Source organism: Amblyomma maculatum, chromosome 5, assembly GCF_055883805.1.
Source record: "Amblyomma maculatum isolate TAMU_Amacu chromosome 5, ASM5588380v1, whole genome shotgun sequence".
In the NCBI taxonomy this organism is placed as follows: domain Eukaryota; kingdom Metazoa; phylum Arthropoda; class Arachnida; order Ixodida; family Ixodidae; genus Amblyomma; species Amblyomma maculatum.
Window position 1 is genome coordinate 51,326,990 of NC_139348.1, and position 15,898 is coordinate 51,342,887.

Here is a 15,898-nt window from a genome sequence, read left to right on the forward strand (position 1 = left end):
CCCTCTCACCGTTTCACTTTCCGACAGTTCACACAAAAATGAGACTTTTGACAAGCACAAAATTCTTTGAAACGAATGTTCTGAGCAAGTTAGGATGCCGCGCCAACAGAAATTACTGTTATAACTGTCAACTACTATCAAAGTACTGTCCCAAGCACAACCATTACTGTCAAAACAAAAATATTTTACTCACTGATCATTTTCACCGGAACTGAAATATACCGTGGGCAAACTACTTTAAACCACATGGTGATCGTTGGCGTGTATGCTCAAGTTTTGTTTGATGTTTCAAATTCATTAGCTGACCTTTTAAGCGCTTCAGTCCTTGCATACATTTCGTTCACTGAGTATTAGGACAGTCTAAAATATTGTGCGAGCGTTTAACCTTTGTTTTGCATATTGCACGGGTAGCACATATTTATGGATAAATTTATTTTGTATTAATTACCCACTGTGTTTTCTGATTTCCAAATCCATTCGAGTAAGCTCCATAAAAGAAAAAAAAATTACCGATGATTACGGTACTTCCTAATGCGAAATTTGAGCGCAGCAAATAAGCTGTTTCGCCTTTTGGATAGATTGAGACAAAGAAATCGAGCAACACATGTATGCGCTATCACAGAATTTTTTTATTTTTCACACGTATTCCTTTAACAAAGACTCCACTAACAGTTCTTGACAGTCAAGAAAGGAAGCTTTGTGGTCGGAGAAATACACTGATATATGTTCGACTTGGTACACCAATGCTTGATTCTCAAAGACGAGATCTATAGAAGTGCCTCGCAAGGTTGTCACAGCCATGGGACGCGTTACGAGCGAGAGGAACGGGATGTTCTCCCGCATAAGTGTGAAGAAATTCCTGTTTGTCTTTATGTCAACATTAAAGTCCCCAACACTAACATCGGTGTGAATCGATGGACGGTTAATGCGAGTTGCAGGAAGTGCACGACGTCTTTCGTAAGTGCCGTAGGGACGAAGTAGGCAGCTACTACCAGCAAGCCGTTGGGCAACTTTGCGGCGCACAGTTCGCCAACTTTATGTGACGTGCCAAACATTTCGACTGGTATTGCAGAGAGACCTGTGCGCAAGTAGATAGCGACTCTCGCCGCTCTGTTGTGGTCTCTGCGAGCACCACAGCAGTATAGGAAATCTATGATTTCGAGAGGCTCTTCGGGATCCATCCAGGTTTCAGCAAAGCAAAGTACAGAAGAATGGCGCAGAATGTGATCGTGGTGTACGTCCTTGGCATGTGCGGCAAGGGAGCGTACGTTAAGAGCGGAGATCAATAAGTAATGCGGCTGTTCAGTCATGGCGAGGCACTTGGCGGTAATGGTGTCAAGTTTGTGGGACTGCAACCGACGAAATTCATCGGCTAGCTTTCTGTCCGGATTGGCTTTTCCGTGGTAGAATGTGAAGTCGTTGTCAGCATTGGTCAGGTAGAGTCCGTTGATGTCTGTAGCGCGACTCAGGGCCATGTATACCAACTTCTGTGGATGATTCTTGGCGTAGGAGTACACGACTTCATCATATGTGCCACCCTGGGATTTATGAATAGTAATGGCGCTCGCCTGCACAACGGGAAGCTGGCATCTTCTTACCGATACCTTCGTCTTCTTGTCGATAACGCAGGTGACGGTACGCCTTTCAATCGGTATCCAGTTGGGTTGAATGTTTCTGTTGAGCTTGCGTAACTGGTGGGATATTGCGGCCGCTACGGTTCCGATCGCAAGTTTGGAGCCAAGCTCCCCGAACTGCAACCATATGCGTAGCGGTTTCCCATGGGTGTCGTTTTCGATGCATTTCAGTGTTCCCACCGATCCATTAACAAGGCCATCGGAAACATCCACGTTGAGGGTGATCATGTAAGGCTTGCCAACGCAAAGCATTATATTTGCTGGCAAATTTCCTATTTCGGCCTTGGGTAACGTTTCGACCTTACGCATGGCCTCTGTTTGCTCTTGCATAGACCTACACCCAACGATTGTATCCTGTGCCGTGCATGGTACAGCATTATCCTGTGCTACTATGGCCTTTGTTGTGTTGTAGTAATCAGATTCCTTGTTGGAGTAGAAGAAGCGTATGCCATCGGGGCAAGAAGCTTCTGCTTCCTGCTGTGGAACGAACCGACTCTCGATAAGTTCGATTTCCTCGGGGTCTAATTCGACACCATCTCCAATTTTGGTAAGCAACGTGGAGAACCTGAGATTGTTTTGTCGTACCACTTTAATGAGTGCGAAGTAGGCGAGATGGTGCCACGCGATTTCTGTGTTAAACACGTCGTCTGTTTTGACGCGCTTGAACACCTCAGCTGCACGAACGGGGGGAAGCTGACGCAGGTCCCCACAGAGAATGACGTCCAACCCTCCTAAGGGCTGCAGATATTTGCAGGTGATGGAGCGGAGCCGCGAGTCGATTCTGTGAAGTATATCAGCAGACATCATGCTAACTTCGTCGATAATCACGCAACTGACATTCCTGAAAGCATAGCGGGAGGTGTTCAACTCGTTGTCCCTGAGTCCGCTGTCTGTCTTGAGGCTAAGCTTGAACGCTGCGTGCACAGTTACTCCGCCTAGTGCCACCGCCGCCTTTCCTGTTGTAGCGCAAGCCACATATGCGTTTAGATTGTATGGGCCAGCAGGGTTACAGCACCTGTTGTAGAGGTCCATGATCAGGCGCAGTACAAATGTTTTGCCGCATCCAGCCACTCCCGTGAAGAATATTTGCAGTGGTGGAGAGTCCGGAGTTGTCAATCGGTGTAGGACTTCTCGGACGATCTCGTACTGCTCATCATTTGTCTTCCGCATGGTGTCCAGGTATTGATCTCTGCTCATGACGTCTCGGCGCGTGCACACGGCGGGGCATTGTTTAAACGGGGCATTGGACTCGACTGCACCAATGTCTAGGAGATCAGAGTCGTCGTTCTCCATGGCTGCCGGGTGCACGGTCACGTCGGAAATCTCAGAAGCCGTCTCCCGTTCCTCGTTATTGGGTCGTATCAGGGAATTACAAACAGCACGGAGGTCTTCAGTATTTACATCACTCTGGTAGCATGATTTGTGCTCCCGAATGACGTCAGTGTTTTCCTCGTATAGCCGCTCGAACCAATTTTGGTCTAAGATGTTCACCTCCTTACAAAACGGAAACAAGAGAAGGACATGTTCTCTCTTGAAGTTAACTGTATCGTCGATGGAGTAACCGCGGTAGCGAAGTATCACTCGGTGAACTCTCTTCTTGCAGATGTAGATGTTGTAGTCTGTAGCGAACTCTGCCAGAGTGACGGCTTCCAATTCAGGCGCGCGGTCTTCGTAGCGCTCGATCATAGTCCTTTTCCAAACGTCCGTGCTAGATTCGTCCAAGCGTTCCTCCTCCACTTGAGCGTTAGACTTCCGGATGCGCGTCCTTTCCTCAGGCCAGGCAGTGTTTACAAAGACAATTTTGCGACTGGCCTGCGACATGTCCTGCTTGAGCAAACACCATGCGGCCTCCTGTGCTGAGAGCTCGATCGCATTGAGCATCTTCACGCCCAAGTGTCTCAGTACCTGCGTGTAATCCACGTCCCCCTTATCTTTGACAATTTCTTGCACCGCACGGTTCAGATTGGACATACCTCGATTGGCCTTATTTACATACTCTAACGCGTACCTGTCGAGCACACGCGTACCTGTCGAGCACGATCTGAAGATCCAAGTTTGAATCTAGAACGGGCGCCACCCATGGGTTAAAGTAATTAACCCGCTTTTGCTGCACGGTACGGGGTAGCATGACGGTGGGACGAGGTGTACCTGCTCGGAGAACCGAAATGTACTGCTCCCTGTCCGTGATGCCGTGATGTTCCCAGAACTGCTGTAGTGAATCATAGATGGTCGTTTCCAACGCCTGGTGCATGGCTTGGTACTTGATTTGGAGCATCTCGATGTGTTTCTTCTGCGCCTCACTCTCCACACTCGGGAAAGGCACTACGACCATGGGTTCATCAATGGGCATGAAAGGGACGTTAAAGCGGCACTTGGTGCTGTTGCGCTTGTAGCAGGCGTGGGTGTGTTGGTGCACCTGTGTGCGCTCCCGCTTCAAGTACGTGGTGTCCAGCGAAAGCAGAGTAGTGGCCATTTCCAGAGTTCGCGGCATGTGCTTGGAGAGTTCCTCATCGGGGGTATTATCAAGGCAGAGAAGAATGTGCGCGTGTGCCGACCCGCGATGCTGAAATTCGATGAGTTTAAAGTAGTCGACCAGTACGTATGGTGTGAAGGGGGATATCCGGGTATTCTGGAGTATGTTTAGAATGATGCGCACCAGGCGGTCGAAGTAGATGGCACAGACTACGGGATCGTCATTTACTGACTGGGCACGATAAATGCTGTTCATTTCCTCTACGGCAACTACAGTCTCATCAGATTGTAAACGAAGTCGCTGAAGCAACACTAACAGCTCGGGCCAGTGCAATTCCGAGGCAGACAGTGTGAGGAACGCCATAGGCTTACCCAGTTGGCGGATCATGGCAAAGAGGTCTTTCTTGCGCCTGGCCCAGTACTGCACGGTATTGGGTATGCCATGCATAAAAGCCATGTCATGTTCTACCGCTTCCTGAACGAAGTCCTTGTCGAGTAGCTGTTGTTTCGTTGGGGTTTCCACCGCTCTGACGTTGCGGAAGGCCACAGACATGTCGCTGGCTCCTCGGTGCCCAAACACTTTCATGGCTATGTGCAGTACGTGTTGTGGGGTGGCACCTCGACGATCAGACCTGCGGATCTCGCTCATGGCGTGCGTGAAGACGGTTGGTTTGGCACTGGCGTCTACTCGGCGTGGTTCACCGAGGTAAATCTGTGGGAATGAGAGCTCCTCCGCATGTTCGTCGTAAATGATGCTCAGGGGCTTCTTTCCCTCACCGGGAGCAATGACGAGAAACTTGTCTTCATCCCATATCAAGGTGTGCTGAGCCAACGTCATGGCTGTGGCCGCCTGGATGGGATCGTTGAGGTCCGCGCATTCCGGGAGCGACTCAATTTCGTCCTGCTTGTCCACTTCAAGTGATATCACCCAAACGGGCAAAGTCGCACTTGATGTTGTAGTGCTTGTATAGGGTGCTATCGCAAAGCACCTTGAGCCACGGCAGCAAATCACATTTTCTCACTGCCCCCGCCAAGTACGTCGTCTTCGCGAGAATACGCCGCTTCAGATGCACATTGAGAGCGCGGTCTTGTTCGATGGCACGGGGCAACAATGTAACCATCTCGTCCACGTCAACGCAAACGTTCACAACTGGACCCTTAATGCCATATTGGCCTCCGCCGTGCATCAGTCGTCGCACTTGCATGAATGGGATTCGCGGAGATACGAGTCTTACACTCACCGCATTAAGTTGTGGAAGGTGCGCTGGCCTCGAGGGATATTTGTAACCGTTTGTTGTCGAAAAATTAGGAATGTCACCTTTCCGCACAGATTGCATGCATGAAGAACACAGTCTGAATTGACACAAGTCCGAGTTGGGAAATGCACACTGGAGATTCTCACGGCAGGTATCCGGAAGCGGTTTCACGTCATTTTGGAACCAGAGCCGATCACACACTGAACACACACTTCCAAACGGATTGTCTCTAAACTGTCGCCGGAAAGCAGTTGTTGCACCCTGACTTTGCAAGCCTTTGTTTGCGTTTGGCCTCGGCCTCGGCCGCGCGAACGGTAGAGTCTTCTCGGCGACGGCGATTAGCTTCTGCTTCAGCCTCGCTTACTGCTGGTTGCTCTCGACGGCGGCGATGAGCCTCCGCTTCGGCGGTGCGAACGGCAGGGTATTCTGAACGGCGGCGATGAGCTTCTGCTTCAGCTTCGCTTACTGCTGGTTGATCTCGATGGCGGATGAGCCTCGGCCTAGGCCGCGCGAACGGTAGAGTCTTCTCGGCGACGGCGATTAGCTTCTGCTTCAGCCTCGCTTACTGCTGGTTGCTCTCGACGGTGGCGATGAGCCTCCGCTTCGGCGGTGCGAACGGCAGGGTATTCTCGACGGCGGCGATGAGCTTCTGCTTCAGCCTCGCTTACGGCTGGTTGCTCTCGATGGCGGATGAGCCTCGGCCTCGGCGGCGCGAACGGCAGGGTCTTCTCGGCGGCGGCGCTTAGTCTCTGCTTCGGCGACGTGTACTCCTGGATCATCTCGACGGCGGCGACGGTAAGCTTCTGCTTCGGCGGCACGCACCTCTGGATTCTGGCGGCGACGGCGCTGGGCCTCTGCTCTAGCAGCAGCAGCAGCAGCAGCAGCAGCAGCAGCAGCAGCAGCAGCAGCAGCAGCAGCAGCAGCAGCAGCAGCAGCAGCAGCAGCAGCAGCAGCAGCAGCAGCAGCAGCAGCAGCAGCAGCAGCAGCAGCAGCAGCAGCAGCAGCAGCAGCAGCAGCAGCAGCAGCAGCAGCAGCAGCAGCAGCAGCAGCAGCAGCAGCAGCAGCAGCAGCAGCAGCAGCAGCAGCAGCAGCAGCAGCAGCAGCAGCAGCAGCAGCAGCAGCAGCAGCAGCAGCAGCAGCAGCAGCAGCAGCAGCAGCAGCAGCAGCAGCAGCAGCAGCAGCAGCAGCAGCAGCAGCAGCAGCAGCAGCAGCAGCAGCAGCAGCAGCAGCAGCAGCAGCAGCAGCAGCAGCAGCAGCAGCAGCAGCAGCAGCAGCAGCAGCAGCAGCAGCAGCAGCAGCAGCAGCAGCAGCAGCAGCAGCAGCAGCAGCAGCAGCAGCAGCAGCAGCAGCAGCAGCAGCAGCAGCAGCAGCAGCAGCAGCAGCAGCAGCAGCAGCAGCAGCAGCAGCAGCAGCAGCAGCAGCAGCAGCAGCAGCAGCAGCAGCAGCAGCAGCAGCAGCAGCAGCAGCAGCAGCAGCAGCAGCAGCAGCAGCAGCAGCAGCAGCAGCAGCAGCAGCAGCAGCAGCAGCAGCAGCAGCAGCAGCAGCAGCAGCAGCAGCAGCAGCAGCAGCAGCAGCAGCAGCAGCAGCAGCAGCAGCAGCAGCAGCAGCAGCAGCAGCAGCAGCAGCAGCAGCAGCAGCAGCAGCAGCAGCAGCAGCAGCAGCAGCAGCAGCAGCAGCAGCAGCAGCAGCAGCAGCAGCAGCAGCAGCAGCAGCAGCAGCAGCAGCAGCAGCAGCAGCAGCAGCAGCAGCAGCAGCAGCAGCAGCAGCAGCAGCAGCAGCAGCAGCAGCAGCAGCAGCAGCAGCAGCAGCAGCAGCAGCAGCAGCAGCAGCAGCAGCAGCAGCAGCAGCAGCAGCAGCAGCAGCAGCAGCAGCAGCAGCAGCAGCAGCAGCAGCAGCAGCAGCAGCAGCAGCAGCAGCAGCAGCAGCAGCAGCAGCAGCAGCAGCAGCAGCAGCAGCAGCAGCAGCAGCAGCAGCAGCAGCAGCAGCAGCAGCAGCAGCAGCAGCAGCAGCAGCAGCAGCAGCAGCAGCAGCAGCAGCAGCAGCAGCAGCAGCAGCAGCAGCAGCAGCAGCAGCAGCAGCAGCAGCAGCAGCAGCAGCAGCAGCAGCAGCAGCAGCAGCAGCAGCAGCAGCAGCAGCAGCAGCAGCAGCAGCAGCAGCAGCAGCAGCAGCAGCAGCAGCAGCAGCAGCAGCAGCAGCAGCAGCAGCAGCAGCAGCAGCAGCAGCAGCAGCAGCAGCAGCAGCAGCAGCAGCAGCAGCAGCAGCAGCAGCAGCAGCAGCAGCAGCAGCAGCAGCAGCAGCAGCAGCAGCAGCAGCAGCAGCAGCAGCAGCAGCAGCAGCAGCAGCAGCAGCAGCAGCAGCAGCAGCAGCAGCAGCAGCAGCAGCAGCAGCAGCAGCAGCAGCAGCAGCAGCAGCAGCAGCAGCAGCAGCAGCAGCAGCAGCAGCAGCAGCAGCAGCAGCAGCAGCAGCAGCAGCAGCAGCAGCAGCAGCAGCAGCAGCAGCAGCAGCAGCAGCAGCAGCAGCAGCAGCAGCAGCAGCAGCAGCAGCAGCAGCAGCAGCAGCAGCAGCAGCAGCAGCAGCAGCAGCAGCAGCAGCAGCAGCAGCAGCAGCAGCAGCAGCAGCAGCAGCAGCAGCAGCAGCAGCAGCAGCAGCAGCAGCAGCAGCAGCAGCAGCAGCAGCAGCAGCAGCAGCAGCAGCAGCAGCAGCAGCAGCAGCAGCAGCAGCAGCAGCAGCAGCAGCAGCAGCAGCAGCAGCAGCAGCAGCAGCAGCAGCAGCAGCAGCAGCAGCAGCAGCAGCAGCAGCAGCAGCAGCAGCAGCAGCAGCAGCAGCAGCAGCAGCAGCAGCAGCAGCAGCAGCAGCAGCAGCAGCAGCAGCAGCAGCAGCAGCAGCAGCAGCAGCAGCAGCAGCAGCAGCAGCAGCAGCAGCAGCAGCAGCAGCAGCAGCAGCAGCAGCAGCAGCAGCAGCAGCAGCAGCAGCAGCAGCAGCAGCAGCAGCAGCAGCAGCAGCAGCAGCAGCAGCAGCAGCAGCAGCAGCAGCAGCAGCAGCAGCAGCAGCAGCAGCAGCAGCAGCAGCAGCAGCAGCAGCAGCAGCAGCAGCAGCAGCAGCAGCAGCAGCAGCAGCAGCAGCAGCAGCAGCAGCAGCAGCAGCAGCAGCAGCAGCAGCAGCAGCAGCAGCAGCAGCAGCAGCAGCAGCAGCAGCAGCAGCAGCAGCAGCAGCAGCAGCAGCAGCAGCACGGAGGACTTCCACCGGTCGTCTCGCTCATGGCTCAGAAAGAACTGGCAGATAATTTCGCAGTGGCGAACGGCAGCGGCAATTTCGGCTCGGGCGGTGCACATATACAGATCCGCCGCCACCGATCTGGCTCTCTGATTGCCACCGCACAGGGGTTGCATTGGAGAAGGAGCGAAGAAAGGAATTAAGTTCGAGCCGGCGCTTTGACAACCGGAGACTCGCAGGAAGAGGGGGGAGGAGGGCGGCGTGTACACCCAGCGGCAAAGGATGGGGGCAGAAGCGCGCGCAGGAAGCGGACAACGCGATAAAGGGAGGAGGGAAGAGATAGCAGCGACTGACTGATGCTGCTGACGCCGATAGTGAGTCGACCCCAGCTGCGGAGTTGGTTTCAGGGACAACGCTGCCGATGCCGATGCAAACAACATGATACCCTCGCTTCCGCAGCGCCAAGAACCAGGTCTAGCCGTGGGAAGGTGGTCACGTATTCGTCGACGTGCCGGGGGCCTACGTGAAATAACCGGCGCGTCGGCAACTGAAGAGCACCCTATCCGCCACACAGGAACAGGGGGGGGGGACCCTCCCCTCCTCTTTCTGCATGGCGGCGACGGTGTTCTATGCAGTCACGTTCTCTTGACTCTCTAGCGGCGTCAGCGGCATCCAGTGGTATCAGTCGGTCGCTGCTAGCGCTGGGGGGATGAAAGGGGGGCGGAGCTGGTTACGAGGCCGACAACGACGCCGACGCGAAACCCAGGAACGGACGCCAAAGAGCTGCGCCCTAAAAAAAGAAAATGACAGCCATAACAAGGTACGACAAAAATGTAGCATCCGCATTTTCATTTCATTTTAATGTAGTCTATCTTTTATCTTTGTTCTAACCAGATTTTTAGATATTTCTCGTATGTCCATGGGTAAACAGGATACCTTTTCGATGCGCCGTCATTTTCTTGCTAATAAGCCATATGTCCACAGTGATGATCACTGGCGAGCTTCTGGGTGTGACACACACACACACACACACACACACACACACACACACACACACACACACACACACACACACACACACACGCGCGCGCGCGCGCGCGCGCACGCACACACACACACACACACACACACACACACACACACACACACACACACACACACACACACACACACACACACACACACAGTGCTTTGGTCAGGTACCAGAGCAATAGGGGAGCGAACATGAAGTTTGATCCCACTACACCAGCGCCGTCTCTCCCCTGGCAATCATTTCTGAACTCTTGGTCGGGGCCGTCTCCGGAGGAGCGCATTGAACCTCCCTGGTACGTGCGCTGCTCACGACGCTCTCACCTGCCCTTTCATAGTGCGCACGTGCGGTCATGCTCGCGGCTGCAAAGGAGAGCATAGTATTTTACCTTTCAGATATGGCTGTAATTTCACGCCGCTCAAAGAGGGGAGAAATTTATTGTTGTGTCCTGGGATGTCACAATAGTTCCGTGAAAACCAAGGGCTGAGAGCTGAAGGTGAAATTCTACCGATTTCCTGGGAAATTGTATGAAAAAGAGAGACAGCAAGCCTGGATAAATGCTGTGCCCAGAGTCAAGTGTTTCTTTTTGTTTTCTTGCTAAGCAAACTTGGTATGTTGGAAATGTACTGTTATTTCTGAGCAGTGTTCATTTAATTCCGTACCTTTTAATTCCGAGCTCAGGCTAATGGTTGTTATTTCTTTTTTTTTTGCCAGTAAGCCCTCCGCGTGTCTGGTAATGCAATAATTATTTTGGGGGGACTGATATCAACATATTTCTTATGCAGACGCATACCAGGCAAGGTTAGAGACTGCCACAGTGCTCCGACTTTCGAGGACCAGCTCAGTATCTAAGCCTGTTTTACTGCATGTAAACTTAGTAGTAATTGGCATGGTGTTCACGCTTACTAATGGTATTTACTTATAAACATTAAAGCGTTTAGTGTGAAAGCAAGTTATTAAATACTGAATGTTGTATGCTAGTTTAATATAATTTTTTCCTGTCTTGATATAGCCCCGATGGAACACCGTGGGTTCCAACAGCGGCGGCTAGAGTTTGCAGCGCTCACTTTGTGGACAACTGCAAAAGCGGCATACAGGATCATCCATCATACATTCCAAATATTTTTCCATCTAAGTACAGGAAGAAAGCCCAGAGCCAAGAAGGGACACAAAGGTATGAGCAGCGACTGAAATATTTTATGTGGCTGTGGTGCATGCATTATGGCAGACGTAGCGATTCATTAAAATGCCAGAAAGCTGTGCATGACAAATATATGCTGCCTACAATTTTTTTTAGACACTTTGTGGCACGAATGCCTGCTTGATGAATTATGTTTAGAGGGAGTTTTAGCTCAAAAGGAACAAGGGCAATAAAGGCACACAGTACAAGCACTGTGTTCCTATTACGTCCTGTTTTCATTTGTATTACCAACTGGCTCAAACTGCCGCTTCGTCCTGAGGGCTATGCACCCTCGTTTTGATTCAGATGGCAAATTATTATGTATGAAGGATATCAAAGAGGCTTTTACTGTGTACTGTTTATAGTCATGATGATGATGAATAATTTTGTTGATCTGCTTATCCTGCCTCGGGAAGATTTTGCTTCGGCGCATCATTTGTTCCTGAGGTGCACAGACTAGTCAATAAAACGCACTGCATATTGCTCTTGCCGGGCTGTATTGCCCAAGCTCACATTGGCGAAAATTCATTTACAAAGGGGCGGTTGGCTTGGCGAAGGTCATTGGCCTCAGTCCCTGCCCGTGGACAATGGGCTACCTCAGTCGTCCTGGTGTACATCTCTTCTCTTCTTCCTTTTCTGACTGGTTCTCCTCATTCAAGTCCCCCTTTCACTCCACCCGACCCCTACTCCAAACAATGCATCCCATGGCAGTGTGACAAAGGGATGTTTCCCTTCGCCTGCCTACCTTCAGCTGCAGAGGCACGAAAACCTGCCAGCCAGTATTTAGAGTGCGCACAGGCATGTGAGATATCTGCGGACCCACCTTAGAGCACTTTCGCGCTATATGTTATTCTGGCACAAAAGGACACTGGCAAACTTGACCAGGCATTCCGGCTTGAGAAGTACAGGCGGAGAGACCCGATGTGCATTTCTGAAAGCCTGGAATGGGTTTTCGCTGCACCTAATTCATCATCATCATCATCATCATCAGCCTGATTATACCCACTGCAGGGCGAAGGCCTCACCCATATTTCTCCACTTAACCCGGTTCTGTGCTAGCTGCATCCACTCACCTCTGCGAACTTCTTAATCTCATCCACCCACCTAACTTTCTGCCGCCCCCTGCTACGCTTTCCTTCCCTTGGAATCCAGTTTGTTACCCTCAGCGACCATCGGTTATACTCTCTTCGCACTACATGTCCTGCCCATGTCCATTTCTTCTTCTTAATTTCTACTAGAATGTCGGTAACTTGAGTTATTTCTCTGCCCACTCTGCACGCTTTCTATCTCTTAATGTTACCCCTACCATTTTTCGTTCCATAGCCCTCTGGGTTGTCCTCAACTTAAGTTGGACTCTTTTGGTTAGCTTCCACGTTTCAGCCCCATAGGTGAGTACGGGCAAGATGCAACTGTTGTATACTTTCCTCTTGAGCGATACCGGTAAGCTGCTAGTCATAATCTGCGAGTGCTTGCCAAATGCGCTCCATCCCAATCGTATTCTTCTTGTTATTTCCTTTTCGTGGTCCGGATCTGCGGTCACTACCTGTCCTAAGTAGACATATTCGCGTACTACTTCCAGTATTTCACTACCTAATGTAAACTGCTGTTCCCTCCCGAGGCTGTTGAACATTACCTTAGTCTTCTGCATATTGATTTTCAAGCCTACCTTTCTACTTTTCCTGTCTAGGTCATCAATCATTATTTGCAGTTCATCCCCCGAGTTGCTTAGCAAGGCAATGTCATCAGCAAATCGCAGATTACTGAGGTATTCTCCATCTACCCTTATCCCTAACTGCTCCCATTCCAAGTCTCTGAATACTTCCTCTAAACAAGCTGTGAATAGTACTGGGGAGATTATGTCTCCTTGCCTAACACCTTTCTAATTATTCTCTTGCACCTTGTCAGCGCGATGATCAAGGGAACGTTTGGTAAAAAGCTCTTGAAGCGAACTTCTCCATTTTCGCCTGGAATGGTGAGCAAGTATGGGAGCTGAAAAGTTCTCGAGCATGCGCATGATAGGAAATGGTCAGTATGACCGCAGCTTTTTCACAAAAAGAATCGAAGTGACTCAAAAGTCTTGCAACTGCAGTCCGAGAAGCTGTACTCACTACGTACTTTGCTGCGCGATTTTCTTGCATACATCAACCCCCCCCCCTTCCCCCCCCCCCCCCACACACACACACACACACACCACACACCACACACACCACACACACCACACACACACACACATAGCCCCATCACTGCCATGTCTGTGGGCCGAAGGAATCCGGTATTTCTGTTTACTTCTAGGCAAGCGCTTCTCTGCTATGCTGTCTTTTTATTATCGCACTGAAATGCTCCCAGCTGTCCTCTCAGCGGCGTCGCTTTGCTTATGTTATGTTGTCTGAATTCGAGACTGTTATTTCCACGCAGTGCAGTACGGTCCACGGCAGCATTTCTGCAAAGTTGACTATAGAAGCTGAGTGTTGTAAGTAATTAAAATAAAAATAAGAAAATAAAATTCCGGCACTTCTGATGATCTGTTGAGAACGGATTTTATACCGTTCATAACCATATGCAACAGCAGTGCCCCCCCCCCCCCCCCAAGAAAAAAAAAATCAGCGATTGAAGAAATTGATGTTGCGCTTTACTGCAGCTTCTTCAGCGAATAATGTTTTCGAAAATTTAGGCTACATAAACCGTTCTACAACTGACTTGGCATGCAGGCAGTGAAAAAAATTACAAGAATGCTTGTCCTGTGGGTGCGCACCACGAAACACGCACGTTTGTGTTTCGTTTATTTACTTCGATATTTCTCTCTACCGTGTGTCGGGCCGGACTTTTCGGCGCGTACTAATAGGCGTTCCAGTACCCGGTAACGTTCACCGGACGTATGCGTACAAGTTCATTTTTCACTTCTGCATGTTGCTCAAACCTTTCGTTTTTAATCGTTATGCGAACTCAGACTAAGAATTTTTATGAATACACGTGTTCTGTGTCATGCTCCCTCCTCTCCAAACGCTTTTGAGCAACCGTCTACAGCGGAAGCAAAGCATAATTACCACCTTATCCAGAACGAGCACGTGAGAACGGTACGCGGTATCCATGCCAATATTGACCGCTGCTGTTTGCACTCTGTGCTCTACGGGATACAAAAGGTCATAGCATTTTCAATTTACTCCAAGTAGATGCGTCTTTGGGGGCGCACTGGCACTCGGTGCGCTATAGCGTGTCTCAATGCCCTCTCTTGTTCGGTAGCTGAGCGCGTCACCTCGCACGGCTGTGTACTCCATTCGGATCACCTGGTTCAAGCGGAGATACGTCTTTTATACATGACTAGTGATTCAATCAAACACCAAAAGAAAAGTATCTTTGGCGGTTATATTTAATTGCTCATTGGGCCGTCTGCAAAAATTCGAAAGTAGTAGTCTGTTAGTTTGCAGAGCGAGAACCCTTTTATCACGACGGCATGGGCAATTCTGGGGCAGATATCAGGAGCAGCGCTCATAATCTCTACGCACAATTCCATGCGCCTTTTTTTCCCACGTTTTCGCCGTGTGTTGCAGTCTCAATAAAAGGACCTCTATGAAACCACTGTTTAGAAATTAGAACACAAATACTGGTTGTTGCACCACGAATGCCCCATATGGAAGACACCCGTCCACAACACCCCACGTTGTTATATCACCTTCGCAATGCCTCCGTAACGATTTCCCGGTGCCACAATCCTCGAATGTCCAAAGCCCTGTATCAGAATCTCTGTGCAAGAAGCACCTGGTACTCTCATTCTATAATAATAGAGTAGATTGTTGAGCTAGCTGGTGTAACATGTGCGGGTTGAGATCAATATAGTTGCCAGTGCAGCGCTTTCCTTGTGTCTGTGTGTGCCTCTTCTGTCGATGAGCCGATGAATGGATAAACATACAGAAAGGGCGCTTTGAGAGGCGACTGAACATTCGGCTATTTTCTAGGCTCTTTCCAAGCGCTTTCTCACAGCGCATGTGGACACTGTACATCACAGTGGGTATTCCCGGCAATCCCAGCGCGACAGGGATATGCGATAGGACGGTCGGCGGGGGAAGGGGGGGGGGGGGTCGTCGGCAGCGGGAGGGGATGCGGCTCGTAGACAGTATTTTGCTCTTGCACATGGATTGGCACGGGCCGACGCGTCGACGTAGTACATAGCGAATCAAGCAACAGATGCTATGTATTGCCATAGTTCATGACGTCGTGATTCCTGTACTTCTTTTCCTGAATAAATTTAGTTGGGATTTGTTTTACAATGCTTTATTAATGTAATCCTGTGTGATCGACTGTTAGGCTACGCTAAGCTCTGAATATCGTGTGGCAATATGTGCAGTGTTCCAAGTTGGTCTTCTCATTGCAGTGCAGTGCTCGTAGTCTATAAGGCGCTTGGTGTAACCCCGAAAAATCTGACAAAGTTCTTATGGCCACGGAGTAGTGCGTGCACCCGTGAGCGAACGATGGTGAGCCTTTGATTGTATTTCGAGCAGAAGACCTCCATGCCCCGACTGCTCCTTGCCAGACAGTCCCGCGTAGTGCCGCCCCACGTGCGTTACCAAGGAATGCGTTCAATCATCCTCCTCCCTCTTGCTGGCATCCAGGGTTGCTGTGTTTAGTGCTCTGAGCGGTTTTTTTTTTAGGTGACAATACATAACACGCACGCTCGTGCAAGCACTGCTTATGCATGCACGTGCTTTGCGCCCAGGTGCACTGTCGTTTATGCCGGGGCTATTCGCTCGCACAAAGATCCTGAACATGGTCATCGCATACCATTTGCGCCCCTGCATTGTGTGCTAACAGTGGACGATCGCCTGCAGTGCTAAGCGGCCAACCTTCACGTGCAATCGCTGAGGGGCTTCGCACCATTTTGTGCTTTTGTGAATATACTTCTGGCCCTGTACTTTCTCCCTCACGAATTCATATTTCACTAGGCGCTTCAGGCTCGGATAGCAAGTGGCATGGCTAGCAAAAAAAGAACCGAATACGCAGAATCTTCGGGTAAATTTACATGTCTCGGGCGTGCTTTTCGGCTGGCGACAAATGTGCAAATTTATCAAAATGAAGACATGCCTTGACAGATTGCAGGTTACTTGGACGACAAGTTCCC

At 52.0% G+C, this 15,898-nt stretch overlaps 1 protein-coding gene and 2 pseudogenes across 1 annotated transcript; all 3 read right to left on the bottom strand.

Annotated features, from left to right (window-relative positions):
* Positions 1-665: 665 nt before the first annotated feature.
* LOC146188297 (uncharacterized) lies at positions 666-1,963 on the bottom strand (annotated as a pseudogene).
* Positions 1,964-1,968: 5 nt separating this feature from the next.
* Positions 1,969-5,311, bottom strand: LOC146188298 (uncharacterized). The gene is made up of 4 exons (XM_084605022.1): positions 5,119-5,311; positions 3,783-5,018; positions 2,084-3,661; positions 1,969-1,988 (listed from the first exon to the last, which is right to left on the bottom strand). Exons 1-4 carry the CDS (start codon positions 5,309-5,311, stop codon positions 1,969-1,971), a joined length of 3,027 nt encoding a protein of 1,008 aa, XP_084461148.1.
* Positions 5,312-5,351: 40 nt separating this feature from the next.
* Positions 5,352-6,304, bottom strand: LOC146188299 (uncharacterized; annotated as a pseudogene).
* Between the last annotated feature and the right edge of the window lie 9,594 nt (positions 6,305-15,898).